The sequence below is a fragment of the Strix uralensis genome, chromosome 5 (assembly GCF_047716275.1).
Source record: "Strix uralensis isolate ZFMK-TIS-50842 chromosome 5, bStrUra1, whole genome shotgun sequence".
NCBI lineage: Eukaryota > Metazoa > Chordata > Aves > Strigiformes > Strigidae > Strix > Strix uralensis.
Genome location: NC_133976.1, coordinates 72,312,266 through 72,337,538, shown reverse-complemented (window position 1 = coordinate 72,337,538; position 25,273 = coordinate 72,312,266). Strand labels below are relative to the sequence as shown.

Below are 25,273 nucleotides of genomic sequence, written 5' to 3'. Positions count from 1 at the left end.
AATTTAAAAGCACTAATACTAGACTTTTTTAAAAAAAAAAAAACAAGACACCCAGTGAAAGGAAGACTCAATCTAAATATTTTGCATGTAACTGTAAACATGCTGAAGGGTCAATAATCCTTCCTGTTGTTACCAACAAACTCCACGTCTCCCATGACATACATGATGCAACAGCAAAGCCACTGAGTCATTGCTGCTATTCAAACACCTTGATTTTTTTGTAAGACAGAGGAGGTGCGGCGTGGCTGTGAGGGCCAGACAACATACGCTTTTTATAAATACTCTCTACATTCTTTACTCATAAGCAACAGAGTTCTATCTGTCCCAGGCTGCATTTTCCAGGCCAATCTAACTTTACCAGACCAGGAGTCTTCCTTGTGCATTCCTACTCTGTTCCCATGGAGTGTTTGTGGAGGCAATAGATGAAACCCAGATAGTTTGGGAAAAGTGAGATTTTAGCATGATTTGACCTTTTGCTTGAGGTATAGGTTGATGTAGCTACACTTTGACAAGACATCAGTTTATGTGATTCAAGAATACATGAAGAGTTGGGGCTTTTTCTTTTTTTTCCCCATTTCTCCTGCAAGCCACTTCAGACAGCAGCATACATCACTTTCCCTTATTTCTACCAGCACAGAATGACAAACCACAGCAAGTGGCAGTAACAGACACCCAGCCAGAGTTTCAGCTGTAAATACACTGCAGCAGGGGGAATCCCGAGGCCTAAATCTTGTTTTCAGCGTGCGGTAGGAAACAAGCAGCAGCACAAGGCCACCCTGCCCCAAAGGATCCGAAGTTCCCGTTCTGAGGCACCTGCAGATGTGTGCAATGGCAGGGACCACCTGGGACCCGTTCTTTATACAAAAGAATCATTTCTGGCTGTAAATCAGCTGAATGGAGCACAGTCATCACCATCGCTCCCCCTCAAATGCCAAAGTGTGCTCTGGCAACCTGATTTCTGGAGAAAGCAGATGTGGGCAGGTGAGGACAGCGAGCTCAAGCTATCAGGTGATATGAACCCATTCACCAAAATGTGAGAGATCCTCATTTATTTATTTGGCCAAGTTGTGAGGACCTATCACTAAAAACACAACATCTGACAATACTCTTGAAAAATCTCTCATTAGCCTCCATGGATCACATCTGATCACTTCGCACCCTGCAAAACAGCTCTACTGGCAAGAGAGGCAGAACCTTGTAGGGGAGGGATCTTCCTGCCCCCATCAGGTCACCTATCGCAAAGGCAAGGTGTGCTTTTCATGCTCCTTCTTGGGGCAAACATCAAGTCAACAAGGCTTGTAAACTGTGAGTTACCTGATGGACGTTATTGAAAACAGCCATGTAAAAGCATAAGCCTTACAGCTTGGCTATTCTCCTGTGTATTCTTAACAAGAAAAAAAAAAAAAAAAGGCAGAATAAAACACAAACATAACACCACCATGGTATTCAGATAAGCCTTTCATTAAAAAGCAAAATCTGACTGCAAGCACGCCTCAGTGTATGTTTTAAATACCATCTTTGGTGGTCCATGAACATTAAACGTGAATGTGTGCAGGTGCTATATTCACACCAGTGTTTTTTGCTGCTAAAGCTCTTTGTCATAAGAAATTAGGCCACACAGCAATGAAGGAAACATTCTTTTGTCCTGAAACAGTCTCAGCAGAATGATTTTGAAACATTAGCAGTGGTTGAATTTATTGTACGTTAAATGGGTGAGCAAATGTGGGGCTCCAAACAGGTCTAATCCAAGTCACAAGAACTTTGCAAAGCTCCCCAGCATGCTCACACACCCATAGGGAAAAAAGGCAGCCTACTATGGGAAGCCAAATTTGCTCCACTGCAGACCAACTATGGAGCAACTTCTGGGCAAGGGAACAGGAGGGGATGGGCCAATCAAAACTGATTTCTCCCTGTTTAAATTTTAATACCCTTACAGAGACTCAATCTTGTCTTTGTTCACTGGTAGCAGCAGTATCACGGAGTTCTGTAGTAATTATACACAGTATATGGCTCAGCAAACAAAGGAAGTAAAACAGAGATAGGAATCTTAAAATTAAGTAAGAAGTGGTGTTTCTCCAACATAATGTTCATGAACAGATGCTCTGGCAGGCAACAACTGTACTCCATTGGGGAGCGGGGTGTTGTCCTTATATTTCCATATCTAAACTGGCCAACAAATGGGGAAGATATTTAATTTTTTAAGTTGCAAGTCCAAAGACACCAATACTACCATCATTTCTAATTTGCAGCATCATGTGGGCTAGGAGACCCTAGCTGCTTCTGCATGAAGATTGTAACATCTGCCTGAGCTAAATCACAACTTGTACGATACATGTTATGGCCTTGGTAGAGCACACAGCTCAGAGAGCAGATGCTTTGGGTTGGGCAGGCTTTTTGAACTGACTGCTCATCAAACCAGAGAGATGTTTGCAAATAGCATTCTAAAGATTTGGGGCTGAATAAAGCAAGTGACCACGTTCCTAGGAATGGAGACACTTAAAAGAGGAGACACCCCCATCTCAGACAAGGAGGTCTTTCCTCAGGCGAGCTGCCTGTGAAACACTCAAGAGAAGAGTTTTTCGTTGCTTCAATACCTCTGCTGGAAGAGTCCCTGGAAGCAAAGAGTGTGCTAAGCCTCCTGAGAAGTGGCAAATGGCAGTTCAAATGCAAAGGCACTCAAAAAGTCCAGGGGAAGAGGGGAAGAGCAGGTCTCTCAAGACTAGGTGACATTGACCAGTATCTTCTATTAGAGCTGATCAGCATCACCCAAGCTACCACCAAAATGGTGACTCTTTACAGAAATCTCAGCATCAATCACATGCCCTGTCTGGGCAGAGAAACATATATTCAAGCAAGAACTCTTGTTGCAGCACCACTCTGTGTGTCCAAGTGTTGCAGCATGTGTGGTTCAGCATGTCAGTCTGAAGGCAGAGCGCTCCCAAAACTACATGCCCAACCAGGAGGTATACCAAAATAAGAGGTATATGCCCTAACACAGAAATCCCCTTGATTTTGTTAAGGCTAATGGATGTTTTCCAGGAACAGCAGTGTAGTTTGCCTTGTCACCTACAGCAGCTTTTCCATTCCTCCACCGTCTACTCGAGGAAAAGGAACTACACAGCTCCACTCTCAGAAAGGGACTTTCACAGGCACTAGCTGTTGAAGGTCCACCAAGCAGAGCTTGTAAAAGAGCTCTCCAGAAGACAGCAAATCACTCTTGCTATTGAAAGAATAAGCAACATCTATCAACACCCCCAGTTAACCACTTGCCCTCCCTACCCCCAGCATAGATGCCTCGTTTGAAGAATGGCATTTGTAGAGCAGGGACCATGCACATGCTACCCTCAAGCCACGAGCACTTACTCCTCCTCTAGATAAGTCATCAGGCAGGGACACATCTCCTTGGGTAAGCAAGTCCCCATACAGAGGGCCTGAAAACTGAGTGGGATTCGGTGACTTCACCCTCACAAACCCAGAGCCAGAGGGGTCTACACCACTAGAGTACAGGCTCACAGACAAATCCCATACGTATCCAGTTACGGTATATAATCACCAGCACCCCCAGACTCTAATATAGTGCTTTTTATCCACGTGTACACATGAAGACTCATTCAACCTTTTTTAAGGCCTCTTATGATTTAATAATATTGTAAACTATAATTGGAGAGTTTCTCTTTTTATAGACTTTGTTATTATCCCTGGGCAGCTCTTGTTTAGTTTAATCTGTTTTATTATTTTCAAAAGACTAACAAAAACCACAATATGTTATGAAATAGAAATGCACAGGATAATAATGGTAATTTGTTATAGCAAGTAACGCTTAATGGAAAGTCTCAGAGCATCCCACACCTCATAAAACCCCCACAGTTTTTATAGAGGAAGGCTCACATGCAGATTTATATAAATTAATCTAACATACAAGGACGGATTAACTTTCTTATGATCTTCCCTTCCTTTTGAAATTATGTGATATATATGGCAAACTTTATGCAAACTAATGCCCAATTTCAGTGCACGGTGGAATCTCCTTATAAACTCCACAGATGCATCTACTGCGTGCCAGGAAAATGAGCATTTGCACTCCAAAAATGGTGCAGCTGCGTCAGTGGCAATAATGGTTAAAGCTGTATGTGGAAACAGCTCAAAGATTAATGAAAAACCTGCAGCAGTAAAAAGAAAATAAGCCCCCTTTGCAGCAGTGTTCATGCAATGGCCAGCACAAGCAGGGCAGAGTTTTCACCACAGTGCAACAGCACTTTGTGCTGATTTGTGCTGATAATCTTTTCATAGTACAGTACAATGCCTCAGAATTAAATGGACAATAAGGCTTAAATGGTTTGTTACTTGATTTGCTGTAACGGGGATGGGTGAGAAGACATAGGCCATATCAATTCCCAAGCTATAGCAATTCCCTTAGAGCGCAACACTCATCACTTAAAAGAGCACTAGTTAAGTGTTGGCATTCAAAGTAGGTTATTGCTTTCCAGCACAGTTAGCAAAAGAAAACAGAAATCACAATTACACTGGAAAGCAGCAGCACCTTGGAAATGGCAAATATGCCAGGACAGAAATTTCTTGTGAAACCCTAGAAGCAGAAATTTCTTGTGAAAACCTAGAAAGTGTAGTTTGACGATCATTCCTGTGTTAAGAATACCAAAAGCATCATTCACACGGCTTTAGATTTGTCTCTACAAACGGCCTTGGAGGAAGAAAAAAAAAAAAAAAAGCCAGAAAATGGCTATTTACAAACTGACAAACGAGGTGTCATTTTACCTAGAGTTTGAATAAAAGAGAGTTTGTCTTCACAATTATTCTTGAGTAGCATAGCACCTCAGCAAAAGCAATGCACTGAAGGAAACAAACATCTCACAAAACTCTTCAGCAGCCATCAAGCAGTCATCTTCTAAGTGCAGAGAGAGAGATGAGATATGATCAAGAGGAAAGCTAGGACAGTCACTCATCAAGAAGAGAAAACAATGCTAACAGAAATATAGTCTAAAGATATTAGGCCTAATGAAGACAATATTTCAAACTGGGTAGAAGAGTTTTCCACCAAATTTGATGTGAGTTTGGTAAACTTTCAGCTTGAGCTGCAAACTATGAAGGCAGTGCCATTTTAATTTATACAGAAGCAAAGGAAAAAAACAACACGGATATAGTGATCGAAAAGAGAACAAGCCTTTTTTTTTTTTTTTTCCTTTCTTTCTTTAAGTCTGAGACACAATAAACGAGAAAGCCCAGGAAAGCAGTCAGAAACAGTGAGTAAATGTAGATAAATGCCTTTAGCTAACCAGCAGCAGCCAGAGCACTTCATTTTCATGGACACTAAAGAGTATTGACAGGGATGCTCCTGTGGGGAAGAAGGTTGGTCCAAAGCTGAGTCTTTTAGTAAAGGATGACAAAAGAAAATTAAAGGTGACATTGGTGCAAGAGGAATAGGATGCCAGATGAGAGAAAATCCCCAGGAACTGGTAGGTGTTAAATCGAGACAAAACACTACTGAAGCAAGCAGCAAACACGGGCGTGACTGGATTCACGTCAGTCAAGTCTTTCAGGAGAATGTGCCTGGTCCTTTTAGTGAACTCTTCCCCTCACAATAAAAGGCTTTTAATTCAGCACACAGACAAATTATATTAAGGACTGAGAAAATGTTACAACTAGGCAGAAGTCCTACATGTTTTGTGCACACCTCTCCTCTGGGCTTGGCTGCAAGCAGCACCGCAGCACGGACCCCCAGCCGGGGGGTCCCCCTCCCCGGGCAGGGACCTTCCCCCTACCCTCCCCATGAGTCCTGCCCTCCTTCCAGGGAGTGCAAGCAACCCTGCCGATCCCCCTTGAGAAACACAGCCCAAACCCACAACCAGAAACATGAGACACCTCCTATGAAAATTACATTGGGAGTGGGGGCAGGGGGAGGGAAAGGACTTCTGTGCACCTGGAACTGGGAAAAAAACAAGCTTTGAGGCACACACACCCTCTCCCAGACCTGAAATGGCAGCAAGGCACTCTGCTCTGGGTCAGAAGAAAAGCTTATATGCCTAGAAATGTGTCCATATATTCCAACTATAACACAGCCAGTCTAATAAAAGCAACTGCCTCTCTTCACAAACTCCACCTCGCCCAGTGTGGCTCCACTGGTACTACATCAATTTCATAGCAGGTATCACAGAATCAGTATGGAGAGTGATTGCTATAGCTAGGGTAGAAATACTAGACTAAGCTGTACAGGAGAAATACTGACACAATCTTAAACATTGTGATATTGCCCTAATATAGATGTACAGAATGAAGAAAATACTTGTGCACTGTGTATTTAACCTGACACATTATAGCTCCACTATATTACCCTGTGATGTCAAACTGTAATATAGCATTAAATCAAGAACAAATAAAATCTAAGGTCTTTTTTTCTTCCCTGGGTTGTTTTGGTTTTCTTAAGCTCCCTGTCCTTGAAACTCATGCCACTGATGCAGCTGAAAAAACAGAAGGATCAGCTGTAAGCAACTAGACAGATCAGAAGGTTGGCAGTGAATTATTGAATTAATTCTCTCTTTGGCTACGTATTTACATCTAACCCAAGCTCACAGTCACTTAAGGCTTTGATCCGAAGCCACTGGTAGTCTTATGTTAGGCTCTTGGTGCCCACGCAGAATACTGAACCATTGCTGACAGGTCCCATTTACTTCCTAGGCATGTATGTCCCCAGGCTATCACTGGCTGGCAGCCTCGGTGGGCGGACCTGGAGGGTCACCCCTTCTGCAGGCAGCAGCTGAGTACAGCCTGGACTTTTTAATTTATCTTTATCCCCATTTTTTCCAGCCAGAATACTAATAGGATGGCTCTGTGCACAAATTGTGGGTCTATGTCTTTTCTGGTGGGAGAGCTGCGTTCCCCTTTACAGCTTGTCTCCCCCAGCTCCTCTCCTCCAGGGCCACCAGAGCCACCCAGCAGCAGCTGGAGTGGACATTCTTACACCCTTCCCACAGAGTCAAGCACATTCCCAGTGAACAGTCACTTCCACCTCCTTCAAGGAAGACCAGGTATCTCCTGTGCTTCTCTGCCCAGTGTCATCCTTCTAAGTCTCTGTCATGGCTACGTGGCCCAGAGCTGTCACTACCTTTTCCTTTTCACGCCATCTTTTGTCCCTGGTGAGCTGTTACTTGATGCACCTCCCTCGCCAGCATCTGCCTTGGCAGTGCCCTCCATCCCACTGCCAAAGAGGCTGAGCAGGCAGAGCCTTCACTTCTTGACCACCTGCAAAACCAGGAGGCTGATCTCTGATTAAGTCCTTAAATCTTGGCATCAGGGTTTTTCAGAATGCTTTGTTGTCACCATTCCCTTACCACAGCATACATTCAGGCTAAGTCTGCTGTGCTGCTGACTACATCAGACCTCCATCACCTGTTTGTTTCTGGGCTGAAAAATCTATCTAAATGGGGATTTGGCAGACAAGAAGAGAAAGAGGGAGGGAGACAGCACTGAGGATTGCACCTTCTGCTTCAACAGTTGAGAAACATTTTTGCAAAACCACTGGAACCAAGGAATAACTTAAGTGCTACTGGGAATAAATGATTCACTGAACTTCTGTTAGTGGAGACAAGGTGTAAGACAGAAAGCACCCAGTTTAAATATAAAATCCTGAGTGAATTACAGAACTGGCAGTTCTCCCCACCCCCACCCCCCATCCTTCATCTTAACATTTTATAGGGAAGACACCAAGAAATAGTGTATCCTGAGTCCAAAAAGCCGCCTTCTTTAAGAAAGAAGTATATTGAATCACTTCTTGGAGAAGAAAATAGCTGCAGGTAAACATCTTTGAGTGACAGCAGCTGGAGAAGAGAGTATGAAGTAAGTTTTTCCTAAGGACTAAGCAAAACCATTGCCTGCCATCTCAACTCCTGTGCAGGTGAGTTGTGCTAGACCTGTCACTTAACAGTTACCCACGTGTAATAGGAATGTTTCTGAACCAACTAGTTTTAACTCTCCTTTACTTTATTGAAGTCAAGAGAAAAGGCGAGAGAAGTTCAAAGACACAAAGCAAACATTATTTAATTCAACAGTCCATGTGCAGGCTTTTTTTCCCCTTCAGATGTTAAGCCACACAAAACAATGCAGCAGTTCTGTGAATATTTTAAGTTTTGCTTAATGGTTCCAGTAACACAGGCCACTCTTATTTTCCTCTGATCTTTCATCCTGGCAGATCCAGTCTGAATAATGTCAAATACTTGAGCTCTTTTCACTGTTTGGCTCCAGAGCATTAGTCTAGTGGAATGAGAACTGTCACTTAAGTTTTCCAATTCATGAGGGACACTGAATTACAGCAATGTCCGCTTAAGATTCTTCTGACAGACAGGTGATAATTTTTTTTAATGGAGATCATTTCAGGAGTATGTAGCATATATGTAGGATATGTTCAGCCTAATGAAAAGTCCACAGAGCACCAGGAGTCATTCCTCTTACTTTCACAGCCACAAAGGACAGAAAAGAGACTGAGACCAAGTTTCTGTAGATTGATGGATCTGTAAATACAAATTTCAACCCACCCTTCACATCTGTTCTGTACATGCAGTTTGGAGATCTCCCAGATTTTTAATCTTAGTACAGCAAGACTCAAAACAAGCCTTTCCAGGAGAAAGTTTCATGCAACAGAAACAGAGCCAGTACTAGGCAGGTATAAAAAAATCATGCTACTATTGAAATACCTTGGATTTGACCAAATGAGCACAATAAGAAGAGAAATAAAACAAGAAGATAAAAAAAAAATAAGGGGACCAGAATACTTTGGTCTCCCCTTCCCTTCCTCAGCAAGATCCTGCGAAGCACATGTCACACAGTTTTCTCAAGTATCCTAAGTGGATGCAGTAAATTCTAACAAAAGTATTAACGAACAACATTAATTTCCATCTTGTTATAAGTCCATTTCTGTTGAGCATTTTACAAGCATCAGGGTAAACACTTTTTCCTTCTGCAGGAGAACAGAGGGCAACCAGCAACCTCCTGCTGGGCAAGATAGGGGTGAATGGCTCAGGCAGGCAGAGCGCAGCTCAACCACAGGCTCAGCATCACTTGGCAAAAGCTCCCTGCACCCTCTTTGGAAGCACTGGGTTTGGAGGATCCACTCCACCCAGATCCTAACATCTTCCTCTGCCACCCTACTGGTAGAAATAAAATGGGAAGAACATGGGAACTGGAGGGCTGGAAGGATATTTGGGATACGGTGGAAATAATCTTCCTCAGTGGCCAGGGAAGATAAACGATTCCTTCCCTATTCCAAATGGAATGCCAAGCAGTGAACAAATGACTCTGCCTTTGACCCTATGTTTTAGTTGTATGGTTATTATAAGTCCTTGAGGATGAAATCTTGCTCACAAAATTAGTGCCACTAATTTCCAAAAAGGACTAGATGGAGACAGCACTTCATAATTTTTTTTTTAAACACACAGTAACAGAGGCAAAACTATAAATGAGAACTAAAGCATTTAGTTTCCATTACATTATTAAAGTTTAAGATTCTTTGGCTAATTAGCATAATGTAACCTCAATCCTGCAACCTGATCTAGGCAGCACAAATACTGCATGAAACATGGTCAGTGGTGATACGTGCAGGTTCACTCGCCTCTCAAGTTACCCCCAGATGCATTGCTGGAGGAACGGATTAATCAGACGGCTCCCCAAACTGCAACAGTTTGGCTGGACACCCGACAGAGAAGGCACTCTGTGTGCACAAAGCCAGCTCTGCCCGTGGCTGCCTACATCCCCCTCGCTCTCTGCTGAAACCTGCTGAGAGCCCCTTAGAGGAGAAAGTACATAACCTGTTCAAACAATCCAGTTCGCAAGGGTCTGTGCTGTTCAGCTTTGCTTTATGGGGGCTATGGCACCCCGTGCCCACCCAGCCCTGCTTCCCCAGACGGCTGACAGCGATGGCTCTCTGCTCCAAGCCCTCCCTTACCACCAAAGGGCGGCAAGTGCTCCGTGGGAGTGCCGAAGGGATGCTGCATTCCCCAAAACTGCTCTTGCCTCACAAGAAACAGGCAATTTTCACAGAGTTCACAAAACGCTATTTATAATCAGGTCTTTTAATGAACAGTTACTCGAATAGCAGAGTCAACCAGGTTCCAGTAACACCCCCTCCTGGCATATTTACCACTGTCTATACAGTTTGTTCCTTACGCCTGCCATAGGTTTGTAACGAGCATCTACCGATCACCTACAAACAGGACCCTAGTGCTGAACATCACCCAGCTACACTGGCTCTTCAGCACAGTTCCCTGCACACACCCATATCATTTTTAAATCTAGACCGTGGCAAACATTCACCATCATTTATGTTTCATGAGAATAAATTAAAAAGAGAACAAACTAATGGAAAGTATGACCAACTGGATGAATCGTAACTAAGCTGATCTGCTACAAATTATTCTCCTCGGAGCGAGAGAGGCATCTGGGTTTTCCCTGTAGGATTAGCGATGGCAACTGTCAAGTTACTTTGCCGCTACTCAAGTTCTCTTTATTGCCGTAAAACCGAAACTGCTCCCCAGCAGCTCTGCCCGGTACACGAGGCACATCCGAAGCAGACGAGGCTGGCGGGGAGCTCGGTGCCGGGCAGGAGATGCTGGCAGCCGCCGGGCTGGCTGCGAGAAACGGTGCCGTCCCCCTGAGGCAGAGCCCTCCGCTTAGCGCTAGAAAGAACGGCAAGGGACGACCTCGGTCTGCTTCAAACCGGCACCGGGGAAGTTTCTGGCATCATCATTCAATTGCAGAGAAAAGTACTGGAGATAAAGCAGAGGAGGGACTGACGGGGAATTCAAGTTGAACACCCTTCTCGGTCAAAAGAGCTTTCCGAAACGCTCGGTTTCCCCTCGGCTCCCCCGGCAGCCTGGGCAAGAGGCGCCACCTGTCCCCAAACCGCGAGGGAAGGAGGGGGGCACCTGCCGGGAGAGCGGCAGGCTCCCCCGGAGCGGCTCCTCACCGTTCCCCTTCTCCAGCCAACTTCCACCGGGCCGGGCGGCGGGACCCCCCCGGCGGCAGCTGCCGACTGAAGCACCCCCCGGGACGCCCCCCGTCCCATAGCGCCCCGGGCAGAAATGCTGAATCACGAAGCCGAGGACGCGGGACCGGGAGGCGACAGTGCCGGGGGGGGGGGGGGGGGCGGGGGTGTCTCCCCCGACCCCCCGGCCGGGGCTCGCCGCCTCCCTCCGCCCGCTGCCCGGGCACGGCTCCGGGAGCGGGGCCGGGCCACTTACTTGAAGGTGAGGACGCAGAGGGGCCGGTAGGACTTGTGGCTGGTGTTCTCGGCCATCCGCTTGCCCCAGAAGTCGTTGGCGAAGGCGGCGGCCACGGGGGTGGCCGCCCGCACGTCGGGGTTGTTCACGATGGCCCAGACGTCGTCGTGCACGAACTCGCCCCGCAGCGAGTTGCCGTAGCAGAGGGCGCACAGCCCCGCCAGCACCGCCGCCGCCGCCGCCCCGCCGCGCCGCCCGCCCGCCGACGGCGGCGACGGGGACGGGGGCGGCGCGGCTCGGTCCCGGCTGCGGGAGCCCGGCGCCGAGCCCGTCACCATGGCGCGCAGGGGGGGCGCCGGGCTGGCCGCCGCTGCCCCGGCTCCGGCTCCGGCACCACGGCGGCGGCGGCGCGGGGAGGCAGCGGCGCCCGCATGGTGCGGGGCGGGCAGCGGGACCGCCGCCGGCCACTCGCGCTCTGCCGAGGCGCAGCCTGCCCGGCTGCAAATAAACAGCGGCCGCCTCCCCGCGCCATCCCTCCTCCTCCTCTTCCTCCTCCTCCTCCCTCCCTCCCTCCCCCCCACCCGCACGCATGCTCCTTGCCGCGCTGTCACCCCGCCGCCACCTCAGCCCGTCGGCGGGGTGGGCTCTGCCCGGGGTGGCCCCCGCACACCGGGGAGGGGGACGCGCACGGCACGACACGGCACGGCACGGCAGCACCCACGCGAGGCCGTGCTGCCCGCGGACCGGGTGTGCTGCGGGGGGGCCCCTGTGCGGCGGGTCGCCCGTGTCACTCGCGGGGGAGAGGTGCCGGGACGCCCGCGGGCATCCCCTCCCCACGGCCAGTCGCGCCAGAAGACGCCTCCCTGTGGCCGTGCTCACCTGGGGAGGGGGCACGTCCCAGCTGGCCCCGCGCTGCCCCGCGGCCCCCCCGCACGCGTGCTGCTCCACAGTACCGGTGCTGCTCCACCGCATCCACACCGCTCCGCGGCAGCAGTGCTGGTCCGCACCGTCCAGGCGGCAGCATCGCCTGTGCCAGACTGTCCCCCACCGGGTCCTGCTGGCGGGGAAAGCGTTTTGGTGCCATGGAACTTGTTTTCTCTACTCTGATCCATCACCTGTCCCTCTTCCAAAGTCACCTGAGAGCTGCCTTCTCCAAAGCGTTACTCTGATGACTGCAGTGTGCCCGTCCCCTCCCATACACGACCTTTCTTGTGTTAGTGACAACTCCCAATAACTTTCGCTTAAGGTCACGTTCAGATCACCTGCTCAGCCACATATAAAAGGTATGTGGCTATGGCTTTTTCAGAAAACAGAAAAACAATGACTCTGTTAGTGCTTTTTACCATTTAAATAAAACCTCCTGCTTATAACCAAACAAAGAAACAACACTGCTTGGCAAAGAAGCTTAGATTCAATTAGGTGAATACTGGACATACTTCGAATTTGTTTTTGAAAAAAAGATACACTGTGCGTGGTTCACACCAGCCCATGCAGTTCCAAGCTGCTCTGTGTGTGCGTGCGTGCGTGTCTGGGAAAAAGAGGGGAGCGGAAGCCGTGAAGAGTTCATGCAGACTGTCCGGGGCAAGCCCTCTCCAGGAATGCTTTTTTCCCCAGCATATTTGGCACTTCAAGTGATCTAGTATTCTCCTAGTGCAACAGAACAGGCTATTCAGATGCACTTTTGTCATAGCTAAAAATAACAGTTAACTCCGACTAGAACAGCATGTTTATATCCAGGACAGAAGGAAACTCCACCAGGAGCAGGGCCATCACTCAAACATTCCCCTTAAGAGGCTGATGACATTGTGGCAGTCAGCTTCCCAGAGCTTTCCCCAGCATGGGAGACTGTTCATTGTGGTGTGTTGGTATTCATTTCCACCAAATTTTTGAAGTTTGGGCATGTAAAGATAGGCTGCAACATCTGTGCCTGGGCGCAGAAAGAGAAAGAGCAAGAGCCTGGTATCCAGAGGCACTGAGGTACCGAAGCCCATGAGTGCCCAGCAGCTCTGGAAACAAAGTCACTATTGCAGACACACCTAAAAGGTGGAATTGGGACTTTTTGTTGACATAAATTAAGATGGTGACAGTTACTGGGAGGAGGGATGAGGGGAACGATGGACTGTAATGCTGATGAAAGAAAAACTAATGTGTAAGATTTAAAGGTTGAAATTGCCTTACAATAGACTCCAGGTAATACTTGAAATCATAAATTTCTCTACCAAACAAAATCTGCAATTCCCTGTAGTTCTGAAATGGTCAGCTGAGGGTCTCACTGTTCTCCAGGACAGATGTACCTCATGTGGGTGAGTTCAGCAGCCTTGAGGGGGGTCAGCCCAGCTGGGCCTCTGCAGGCAGTCCCTCCCAACAAGACCCCCGTACCTCTGGTCCACCTGCCGTGGACCAGGGTCTGCACAGCCTTCCTCATTGACGTCTTTCAGCCTTCTGTCCTTCTCCTTCAACACAGGTTGGGGGCAGTCCACCTATAGCCCACTCCTGCCATGAAACAGGGCCCAGGGCTGCCACCAGGAAACCTGATGTTGGGGCAGGGACAGGTGTCTCCATTCGTTATCCAGGACTGTGGTATGTGTCCCTGTTGTGTCACAAGTCCTGCCGTCCACCCTTTGAGTTTAACTAGTTCCCCACATAAGGCTCACAAAAAATGCAGAGTTCTAAAATAGTAAATTACAAAGAGGTGATAAAATACCATTTTCTAATCAAGGGATTTACTCTCAGTATCTTATGACAGCCACATACACAGCCGTATAAATTCACATAGTACAACAGACGTGCTCTATGGAATAAACAACATGGTATCTATGATTTCCCATTCACTTTCATAACCTGCCATGCTTGACAACACCAAAAAGCGTGGGAAGAGATGGCAGTCCTCACCCATTCAGGACTCCTTCTGCCCTCACTCTCCTTAGGAGGTCACTAACACTGGCCATTGGCTTTCATCTGACATGGAAACCTAGAGTTTACAATGGAGAAAAACCCTATTTACTTTCTCATCTGTTTTCTTATGCACTTATCAAAATGTTATGCACAAAGTGTAGTTAACACTGATTTGTCAAGGTTTTTTTATGAGTAAAAAACCATTCTCCAAGATAGATCTGATCTTTCCTTTCTTCCCTCAAGCAGATGTCTGAGAGACACAAAGTAATGCTCCAGTCACCACAAAGGAAGACGTCCTGTTCTTCACATCAAGACCTGCTGAAATACAGGCACATAGTTTCCTCCTGTCAGGCCATAAAGAGAAACATTACCTTGTCATGCAGCAGTCACTGTCATAGACTGAATTCAAGATGTTGCCTATTGCTAGAATAGCACCCGACCACCTACAAAGAAACTAACGGCAAAAAGTCAGAAAACAGGGAGCAGGAGAATACACATTGAACACTGCTGTACGCTGGGTCTTAAGTCTGTACACACATAAGCAGGCATATACATAGAGGGAGAGGAAAGAGAGAGAAAGAAGGGAATCCAGTGATGGGATGGTTTGCGCCAAAGCTGCTTTGCCACTTCCAAAAATATCTGGTCTAATAAGAAGTATTTCCTCCTCCTATATTCCTGCAAGCCTTGATTTCTTCTCTACCTAAAGCAGCTATGTCATTGCTTCTGAAATGTAAAGCCAAATTGCTTCTCAGAAAAGTCTAGCTGAGTTCTGGAATCATGTGTGTAGTTGAAGCACTCCAGCTATTTGACTGCCTACTTGTATTTGAATCACATGTTTCGTGCCAGCTATATAAAAAGATTGTTAACAAATGGCTGTTAAAACTAGAAACCTTGAAACTAATTATGTGCAGTGCTCAGAAAAACCTTGCTCTGCTAATTGAGCAGAGCTCATTACTTCTGAAGTAGGAAAGTCTAGCCTCCACTTGGAGTAAAACATACGGCAGGGTATACAAGGCAGTAGATGCATTTGGACTGTTACACTTCAAAGGGTTGAGCACTGATTGATCTGGTATTATCTGAAGATGGCAACTGCTCAGAGGCAGAGAGAAACTGCAAAAGTTTTGAGTTTCAAGCTTAAACATGGAGTTCTGAAGCGTTTAGCTTTGCACTGATTGATTAAAGTATAAGAAAGCGGTAAATACAATTTAAAAGTTAAATTACCATATGGTCATAGCTAGAGGTAAATTTCAAAAGTAGCACATGTAAATAGTTTCTTGCTGTCTGAACAAATAATTTTACATTTAAACTAAGTTGTCTGGTAACTGCTGCAATTGATTTCTGCTTGTAGTCAGTTACTGAATGGTTTTGCAATTCATTTCAGTAGCCCCAGGATGAAACTCTGTATCTGCCATGCATATAATCTTCAGTTGATACAGATTATGTTCATATGGTTAAAAGCAAAAAAAAAAAAAATAAATTAAAGAATGAGCCAGCTACCAGGTTCTGCCAGCTATTAAAGGAAATTGCCATCTTAAATGAAGGAGTGTTGCAAAACCTGGAACAGAGTTTGGCATATTTAATCCAGTGTGCTGTCTGTGTTGGAAGAGCTTTGGAGAGACAGGGAGCAATCCAGGCGGACCAGAGTCCCTCCAAGGAGTTCAGCGCAGGCATCATTCTGTTTAGCCAAGGAAGATTTGAACTTTGGAGTTACTGGAAGCACTGCAGCGGTGCAGTGAAACACTGTGCTGTACTGGGCTGGAGAATACTATTTATGATCCTTTTAGCTTGTTACCAAATTGCTTCTAGGTTCTTCCTAAAGCCCAGTGAAAGTTGCTGTGGTTTTGGTTTTGCTTTCACTTTCAACTGTGGCCAACAGCCAGAAGTACTACAAGCAGGAGAGGAAAACTTCTTGCCCTTAGTACCCTGGACCTGTGATCCTTAGGAGACAAAGAAATCCAATATTCTCAGGATGACCTCTTTTCAATAGGGATGTAATATTTCAAGTTCAGCCCACAGCCCCCTAGTAAGCCTTCTCCCCGTGGCAGTCACAGAGCATGCTAAATATTAGCCCTGAAAATTCAACCCCCTCAGTTTTTACAAAGCAATATCAACAAGAAGATATCACATGGGAAGCACTGCTTGGTGGATCCCCATCGATGCACATTTCCCACCCCTGCCACAGATGGCAAGTAACACAGAATCCTCCATGACCCATTTTCAGATCCATTTGTCACCTGTTTCATATGCTTGTGTAAAATTTCAAGCTGAGAAAAAGCTTGCCATAGTTGTTACTGGATTAGAGGGAATCTCTTTTTCAGCTCATACAACAAACGCATTTTCTGCCTTTGAAGAGACCCAGGTTAAGCCTTAGTCTATGGGCAGGATTGTACAGAGTCTTTGAAGCTCCACAGTGGATGCAACATCCACTATTTGACAGGGGAGAGGCATCCACCAAATGGTACAGAGTTACTCAGGTTTGGTAGTCGTGGTTTAAAGGTCAGGGACAATACAAAGGTGGGACAAGTCCCAATAATAAGAATAACAGGATTCTTCACCTACAGAGTAGAGGCAGACTACGGCATAGGATGCTGAAGTCTCCCACTCCAGCAGATTCACTCCTCTGCTGAGGAGATTAGTACTTCCCATTTTTGTGTACATGATTTGGGTGTGAGAACCCCACGATGGAATGGGGAGTGGAGGAGAGAAAGCATTTTTCCTTCCATGAGAAAGCATGGATCTGCACTTTTCCTCATTTAGAAGCATTGCAGAAATTTCCCAAAGCCAAAGAGTTCTCAGTCTTGCCCTTGCCTGAAAGATCTTTTTTATTGCAGCAGAGCAGGGGAAAAGTGCAGCCTATAGGGCTTGAGTCATAAGAGTTATCAGTTGTAACATTCATCTATTTAATGCTATTTAAGTACAAGACAGTTCAAGCTGAATTTTTATGTACTTCACAGAAATCAGCTAATGGCTCAGAACCACAAAAATTAAAAAGGGAAAACCCAACTCAAGATAGGCCCATTTCTGAGTAAGCGAATGAGGGACTCTTAGATGACCCAACATTTTTTGTCGCTCACAGTGCATAGTCCTGGACTACATTTTCACTCTACCTGGAACATTGTTTCTGAGTACAAGCATGTCAGAATGGGTGTGAGATTGTTTAAAGCAGGGAACTTGCTAGAGAGAAGTTGTTTTAAAAGGGTAGCTTTCCTGAGAAATGGACATAAGTAACTCAGACACCTTATGCTTCCTGTGAGGCTGTTCAAGGGCACGTGTAAATTGTCATGTGGCTGTGAAGTTGGATGCTGAGCTGCTGAGGGCACCAGAGTCAAACGCAATGTAAGCAAGAGATTTGGGCACAGCACTCTGATCAATATTTAGTGGGTGGGATTCATATTGCTCCTGCAAGGAGGCACTGGATTCGGAAGAAGAATCTGATTTTTGGTAAGAAAGGAGGCATTTTCAGCTTGGACTATTTGACCCTATACTCAGCCTTCAGAGTTGGCTGTACGTTTCTCAATGTAATTGTCTCTTGGAAGTTTATATGTCAAAATAAGAACAGAGATTAAAGACCCCAAGTCTGTTTCCTATTCAGATTCAGTTGGGGTTTTTTTCTGGACACCTCTGGACCTGAATTCAGTAGCAGTTCTCTCCTAAAAGTAACTGATTAATATATGAGATCTTCTGGCATCCCTAGTTTCAACTGAATTGCAGTCACTGCAAATGGTCTGATAAAATCAGACAATCGGATAAAATCAGGAAATCTCTACATTTATTCTCTGATTACTGAGCATGCTCAATTTCATCATGGTGAAGTAGAAGCCAGTGGTTACAATTACTTTTCTTTCCTTTCATCTATTTTTTAATATTTTGGTTTAAGATGGAAAAATTACAAATGAATAAATCTGCACCAAGTCCACTCAAGACTCTGTATAATAATATTATTCATATCTCTATGATTAGCAACAGCTGGAATAAATTTTAGCAAAAATATTAAAATCTATATTGTTGAATAAGCCACATGGAGTCACTGTAATTTGAGGATGGTGGAAGTTTCCATAAAAGCTACTGGGAAAGGAATGCAGCTTTCTTTTTTTTTTTTTTTTCAGGTGACTTTTTGGGATTTTATTTTTGCAAGAACCTACAGTTTTATTTTCCAGTGCTTAACTTTCTAATGTTTATGTTGAACAAACACTCCAGATAAAAACAATGCATCAATCAGCCACTGTGGGCACTACCTCTCACTAGTCCTGTTACACCAAGGTGTATGGAGGAGCTCTGGCAGCGTTAAAGCAAAGATAAGTTCTCAAGCACAATTACAACAACCTAAGCCAACACCAGTGCTATGCTAGCTGGAAAGCTATCATGCAGGTCTGCTTTTCACCTGCAAATATCACCATGTGGCAGCTGGTGTTTTCCCAAAGTGTTTGAGAAATTCAGACAGCTAATAAATCAGTTAAAAATCAAAGCAATAAACCCCTGTACAGCTTCTCAAAGGAAACAATTTGAAAGCCTGATTGAGAAGAGCACTGTCAGGAGGAAGCGGGATGGAAGAGGCAGATGGGAATGACTGGAGTAGCCTTTCCATGCTCCCTTTTCCCTATCCATTGTTTCCATAGACCATGCACCTAAGTGACCCTCAAACTGGTGGTAGGATAAATTGGACCCTCCCCAGTGATCCTTGCTCTTCAGCACTCATCTGCATTCCTGTGAATCTGTTGTGGAAGGTAAAATATGTTGGAAAGGAAATTATAATAAAAATATTAAGCCCATTCTGAATGAAAGTGATTATGTGTGGAAACACCAGAAGGACCAGTAGAAGAAGTGCTGTGAGAATGGCAGGTGCAGATGGCACCTACGCCATCAAGACGCCAGCACATCTATGTGCAGCTTACAAGGACCTCCCTAAACTGAAGACAGACTACACGCAGAGTTAAACAGAGGACAGACTATAAACCAAAGCCCTAAAGAAGGGATGGAAGGAAGAAAAGAACAGCTTTAGAGCCATCAAACACCCAGATACGGAGAGAAAAAGAAATCCTAATCCAGGGATGGAAGAGGATAAAGAACACATGAGGGCATGAGAGCGTGTGCAAATCCTGTTTTGTTTGGGGTAAAATCACCTTTCTCTCTTATACTAGCTCACATTGAGCTTTGTTACTTTGTTACTGCAGTGTTAAAAAATTAGTTTTGGGGCTACAAACCTGGCAATGTTAGAATTATGAGCCATACATGCTAACAATACTTATACACCTTTTATCCATGTGAATGCAAACTCTTGGCTGGCCTGAAATGCTCTGGGGAGACATAAGTATGATTTTTCTCAGTTTTCCCCAAGACAAGCACACACATATGAGCTCAGGATTTTCATCTCTTCCTGCTAATGGGGACCACAGGACTCCCTCCTTTCAGAATCTGGGAACACAGTCTCTCTCCAAGTGCTTGAGTCTCTCTTGCTTTCTTATGCCCACCCACACTCCCTTCATGCTTTTCAGTTGACTTCTCCTGCCTAATTCCACTCCAGCTTTCTTCTCAGCCGGTAGGAACTTGTAACCTTTGAATTTCTATTGTTAAACAATTTTAAAAAACAAATTACTGAGCTTTGCCTAGTTTGGAGCTTACAAAATTTCCCATGGCTTCAGCCCAAAGCTAAAAGTCATCTGCAGTTCAGCTGAAACACTCCTAGGATCCCTGCAATAGGAGGCTGGAAGCTTCCTGGACAACATGTGGAGGCTGGAAGGCGTAGAAATCAAAATAAACCACAGTTTGAGAGCAAATCTAGTGTGCTTGCTGTTACTAAACCTGCTCAGCAACACCTCTGTGTAGGGTTTTCTGTCACCTCTAGTAGACCAGTCCCGCCACATTACAACTGCCCTTTTCTTCCATCCCTGGGACATCACATCAAATTCAGGTGCCTGGATCTAACCTCACTGCTACATCCTAAGTCCTTCTTAGTTTTTCCTGTGGGCTGTCTAGAGGCTTTTGGAGATGCTCCATGGTCCAGCATATCTTAAATACTACCAAGTTCATGCTACAGCTCTGTTCCTCAGGCACCTTCTGTAGCTTAGAGGTCACGTATGCTGAGACAGAGCTTCCCTGCAAGCTGCTTCAAGAATAATGAGTGATTCTCCACAAGACCCAAGGATTTTTGTGACCTTCATCATCATCTCAGTGCAAAAGGCCAACACTCTACAGTATAAACAAAAAGGATAATAATAGCAAACAAACCACTCTATCAAACCACAATACGCCTCTGTACTCTTAATCCTTACTTGGGAAAAGATGGAGAGAAAAAACCTAATTATCTGAGAGTCAACATAATTTATATTACTACTGCTTAAACAGACCTGTTGAAAAAAAGGGTAAAAACAAACCAAGCTTGCTCTGAAGCTTGCTAGTTTTATAAGGCAAAGGACTTGAGAGGAGCCTGAAGGAAAACTCAGGCACAGCCCAACTTCAAAGAAGTGCTGCAGAGATCCACAGTTTGTAATTTGGGCCTATTTCTAGTTATCTCTGTATTTACAGAAATTGTCAATTGTGAAGAAGAGAAAAAACATAACGATGGGGTTAGTCTTCTTTGGCATGAGGCTGGCGTCTGCCATGGGAAATTAATCTGTGCTAAGCTGCAGTAAGCTGAGCTGCTGAGTTTGTATTCATGTCACTGAGACCGCTTATACTCACCGCTGTTCTATAAACTCTTATTAGTCAGACCTGACAGTGGGTGACATCCTGATGAAAAGAATAGCCTATGGATCACCATCCATTCAATAACAGTTTATAAAAATGATATTAAATGAGCCATTTTTCCTAAGACCACATACCAAAATATTTTGGGGAGATGACTAAAGTGATACTGGGGGATTTTTTTTTTTTTGGAGAAGAGGATTAGAAAGTTCCAGGGTGCTTTGTCACTGAAATAACCGCATCTGTCAGCTAAATTGGCACAGCTATTATATTTAGTTTCTAGACAGAGTTCCTCAGACGCTGAGGTCTTGGATACCTCCCAAAAGGTTTGCTCTCTGGACAGTTGAAGCAAAATAAAATTAGAGGGGGAAAGTAGTTCACAGCCACAGCTAGCGTTTTCATTTTTTCTGAGTATCACATGGTCCAAAATGTTGTTGAGAAAAGATGGGCTCATGAGGGGTGACTTGACAGGAATCGCATTTTAATTTCCTTCATAAAATTTTGCAAGCTTCTCTCTCTCTCCAGTGGCCACCCTGCTGTTGTTGTCTTTTGGGGGCCCATACGATCCTCCCTATGAGGAAAAGCTATCCCAAGGCATTTCCTTTTTTCTTTTGCAAGACGCGGTCAGAGGATCCCATTAAATTTTTTAATTTGTTTAACTGGCTTCTAACTTTGCAGACTTCTGTCATGCCATAAAACTGACTGATGAATGACAGAGCCCTGCTAGGTTTAGCTAGAGTGTAATGTGAGCTCCCAGGGCTGGAAACAATAAAACACAATTTTCTGAGAGATGGGGTTTTGCAAGGGACGTGCTAGCCCTGACTTCACCACACCCTTTCACTTTGTTAGCTCCAATTCAGCGAGTTACGGCTGGATTTTGTTACATTTTCTATCATTATGAGCCCTCTGTTCTCACAGGTAGAAGAGGATCCTCTGGATAGCTCAAGGTCATTTAGGAAGAGAGTTGATGAGTGCCATGCTGGGGACTTGCTCTGCATATATGGGAGCCAGCGTATGGGTTGCATAATGACACGGCCAAGGCTCATACAGAGCAGCTTGTAAGAGAAGAATTTAAGATGAATTAAAAGGCAGCCTCTCCCCTCCCACACTGACCTTTGGAGCCGCCCTATGCTGAAAATCCTCTCTCTTTCCATCTATCTATATATTTTCAGAGGACTGTGGGTTGAAAAGAACAAAGAAAGAAACATTAGAGTTCATCTTTCAGCTATCATTGTCGCGTGCTGCTTTTGGAAACTAAATGACGAGATGTTCATGCCACATTTCAGCTCACTGTCATTAACACAGTCAGGCTGTCCTTGAAGAGAAACTTCCTCAAAACTCAATACTGTTTCCTTGGCTTTCTAGGCAAACCTGATCAGATCTGACTCCCTCCTGCAGAATATCCTCCTCAACATCCAGGCAAAGACAATGATAAACATTTTCGCCTTGTCAGGCTGCCTCCAAGTAATCTAATCAGATCTGGAACATTTTAATCCATAATGAATTGGTCGATCCAGCTGAAAGTGTCACTAAGCAACTGCAATAGCAAGCCTCCAACTTTGTGGACCACCCTGCCAGCTGTGCCAGCCTGGTCTCCCAGCTGTGCCATCAGCTGCACAAGCACTGACCTGCCACCAGGACATGAGAGGCACCTGCACCCAGGCCTAGCCTTTACTGCAACCACCCACAGAGCTGCAGTCCCTCACACCTGCCCAGTGAGAACCTCCTGGTCCCAATCCAGGCAGGGGAACAAGGCAAAGAACTGGTGGAAAAAAGCAAGCCTTGGCTTCATTATTGAAGCAGCAGGGGTATAGGAAGGCTAAGAGATGTGCCCAGAGCTAGAAAGGAACTCAGGCAGAAAATACAGGCAGGAGGTGAAACCACATCTTCTGATTGTGAGGCCATCTTCTGCTCCTGAGGGCACGCAAGGATTGGGAAGAGAAAGATCTGCATGCAGCACAAAGACTCCCCACTCCAGATTTCCCTAGCTCTTGTGTTCTGGTTTGCACTGGGAGGAGGAGGCAGGAGTGAGGAAAGTGGGCATCAGTGCGGTGGTGCTTCTGGTAAGAGCTTCAGTAGTAGCTGTTGTAACAGCTACACAAGAGAGCCAGCACTGGCCAAGCACTGCTACAGTGCCCAGGAGAGGTTGGAATGAGGCTTTCCCCAATATTTCTGAAGTTTTTGTATAGACTTTTTCAGTCCTTGCACCCCAGGATTTCGAGATAGGAGTGAGACAGGACTTGCTCAGGAGGCAAAATCCTGTGCCCTCCCACTGCTGACCTCGGGACACAATTATCTGTAAATCAACCCTAGAGCAAAATCCCTAACAGGGAATATGATAGGATGTCACATCGCTATAGCATCTTGCAGCAGCCTGTGCTTGTGTCAGAGTCTGAGAAGCAGGAATGCACATGCCCTTACAGTGACAGCATAGGAGATTTTGTTTTGGTTTTGAATAAATGATTGATAGGGTAAAGGCAACTGGGGGGGAACAGGTCAAACACAGCTAACGAAAAAAGTAGACCCAGTCATCATCCTGTTATATCGCTCGCTAATAGAGTAGTGTTTAGCAATAGCTTGTGTGTTGTAAGGCTTAAGGTTATCAGCAGAGTGACTGCAGAGAGCTAGTTAGAATTCATCCTGCATCTGTGACTGTAATCCAGCAATTTAGACGAAAACATGTACTCTGCATAGGTGCATGACATAGACTATTACTATCATTAATACAGTAATAGTCACAATAAATCACATATTGAGTGTCTTTGTTATTCCGAGGAAAACTTAATTATAATTTCCAAGCTGGCAGCATTTGATTTACTTTTTGCTATCTCTGAAATTGTATAATTAGTTCCCAAGTTACAACTCCTGCGAAATCTCTGCCTTGTTGTTGGTAGGAGATGTGGAGTTACAGCTGCAGCCATCACTCTGGCAAAGATAGCTTTCCCCTGAGAATATTAATTTTTAACATAAAAATGAAAAACGAGGAAAATTCCCCTAAAAAGGGGGGAATGCTTGGGAGGCGCCTCTCAGGGAGCCTCCCCTTGCATTACTGAGCTGTCTTTGGTAAAAGGAGCTCTCTAGTGTCCAGTTGTAATACTGCAGTCCAAGAAGAAGCGATGAGCATACAACCTCATCAAATAGATGTGCAAATGCAAGGCCTAGGTCTCTTCTTTTAGGTGCTCAGTGCTAATGTGTCATGTGCAAAGTGCTACTTAATCATCACCGTCACCTAAACCAATACTGTACTCAAAAATTTTAAGGCATGGCACAAAGGTCTGGTTCATTCCCACCTATCTTTCTGAATCTGTTTCTCACAGGAACTTCTGCTGCACTGATGAAGTGGTTCCTGCTTGGTCTGTGGGGCAAGGATGTGTGTGCATGTCCACCAACATCCAGGCCATGAAAAAAAGGTTTAAACTTCTGCTGTGCTCCTCCTCAGAGACAGCAGTGTCTGCCATTTTGGGGATCTAAGGTCATGTGCACATACTGGTTTGAGGTAGTATATTTGGTACACATGAATGCACACATTAATTGCAACTGCTGACTTTTAATGCACGCACCTGATTAAGTGCAATTGTCTCGTGCCAGTCAAAACAAGCCCGTGGTCACTAATCCTAGAAAGCAAATCACAAAAAAGATGTGTGGATAGTCGTGTACAAAGGCCGATAGCCCCGCTGTCTTTCTAAAGTGAAGACCGTAACATTTTAATTGGCAGTTATTATACAGGTTTGAGTGCATGCTAGAATAACAATATATTGTCTTTACACTGCTTTTAATGCTTGCATTTAGTTTTTTCAACACGTTAGTGATGAGCTCACTAATGTTGATAAAAATGAATTTTAAAAATCTATTTGGTTATCACAGATGGAGAATAATGATTTGACAAATTGGCAAACTGAGAATATCTGCAAATATTATGAGAGGCACTGGAAGCTCTTATAATATACACCATCATTTTTAATAGCATTTTGCTATTACGGTACCTCCCTTGTGGATACTGTGGTTCAATATTGCAAGTATGAAAAACGATGCCATAGTTGAAGCTTTGCCACCAAAAAGCACCATCTTGTGTTTCCTATGCTCTGCTTCCCACTGCAAGGCTTATTCTAGAGTAGAAAATAAATTAAGATGTAACAATTAACTAAATGTGTTTCAAAGGCAAGAAATCCCACACAGGGCTAAGTTGCTCACCTTTAATCACTGCAAACAAAATGATGGTGGATTTCCTGCAAGTTACTGTGAGATAGAGGTTTAAACCTTTTGCCTTTCGATGTCTTTGCAGCAATTTTTTCTTCTCCCGTTATTGACATTCGTTTTCTGAGCTCAGCTTACAGAGAAGCCATAGTTTTAGTAGCTGAAAAATAATTTCAAGAATATAAGCCAAAAACAACAAAGAATCCTGACAGATTCAGGTCACTCATGACAATAATAGTTTTTTTTCTCTACTTAGCATTTCAGCTCAGTATTAAGGTGAT

The 25,273-nt window shown here is 45.0% G+C and overlaps 1 protein-coding gene across 2 annotated transcripts in view; it reads right to left on the bottom strand.

Annotated features, from left to right (window-relative positions):
- TMTC1 (transmembrane O-mannosyltransferase targeting cadherins 1) overlaps positions 1-25,273 on the bottom strand; it is a 185,358-nt gene that overhangs the window by 135,822 nt on the left and 24,263 nt on the right. Inside the window, exon 1 of one of the 2 annotated variants that reach the window (XM_074871590.1) lies at positions 11,244-11,671. The exons of the other annotated variant lie outside the window; for it this stretch is intronic. Coding sequence (XP_074727691.1) covers positions 11,244-11,560 — 317 coding nt within the window. The 5' untranslated portion in view covers positions 11,561-11,671. Of the gene's footprint in view, positions 1-11,243; positions 11,672-25,273 lie in introns of those variants that run through there. 2 annotated transcript variants of the gene reach the window in all.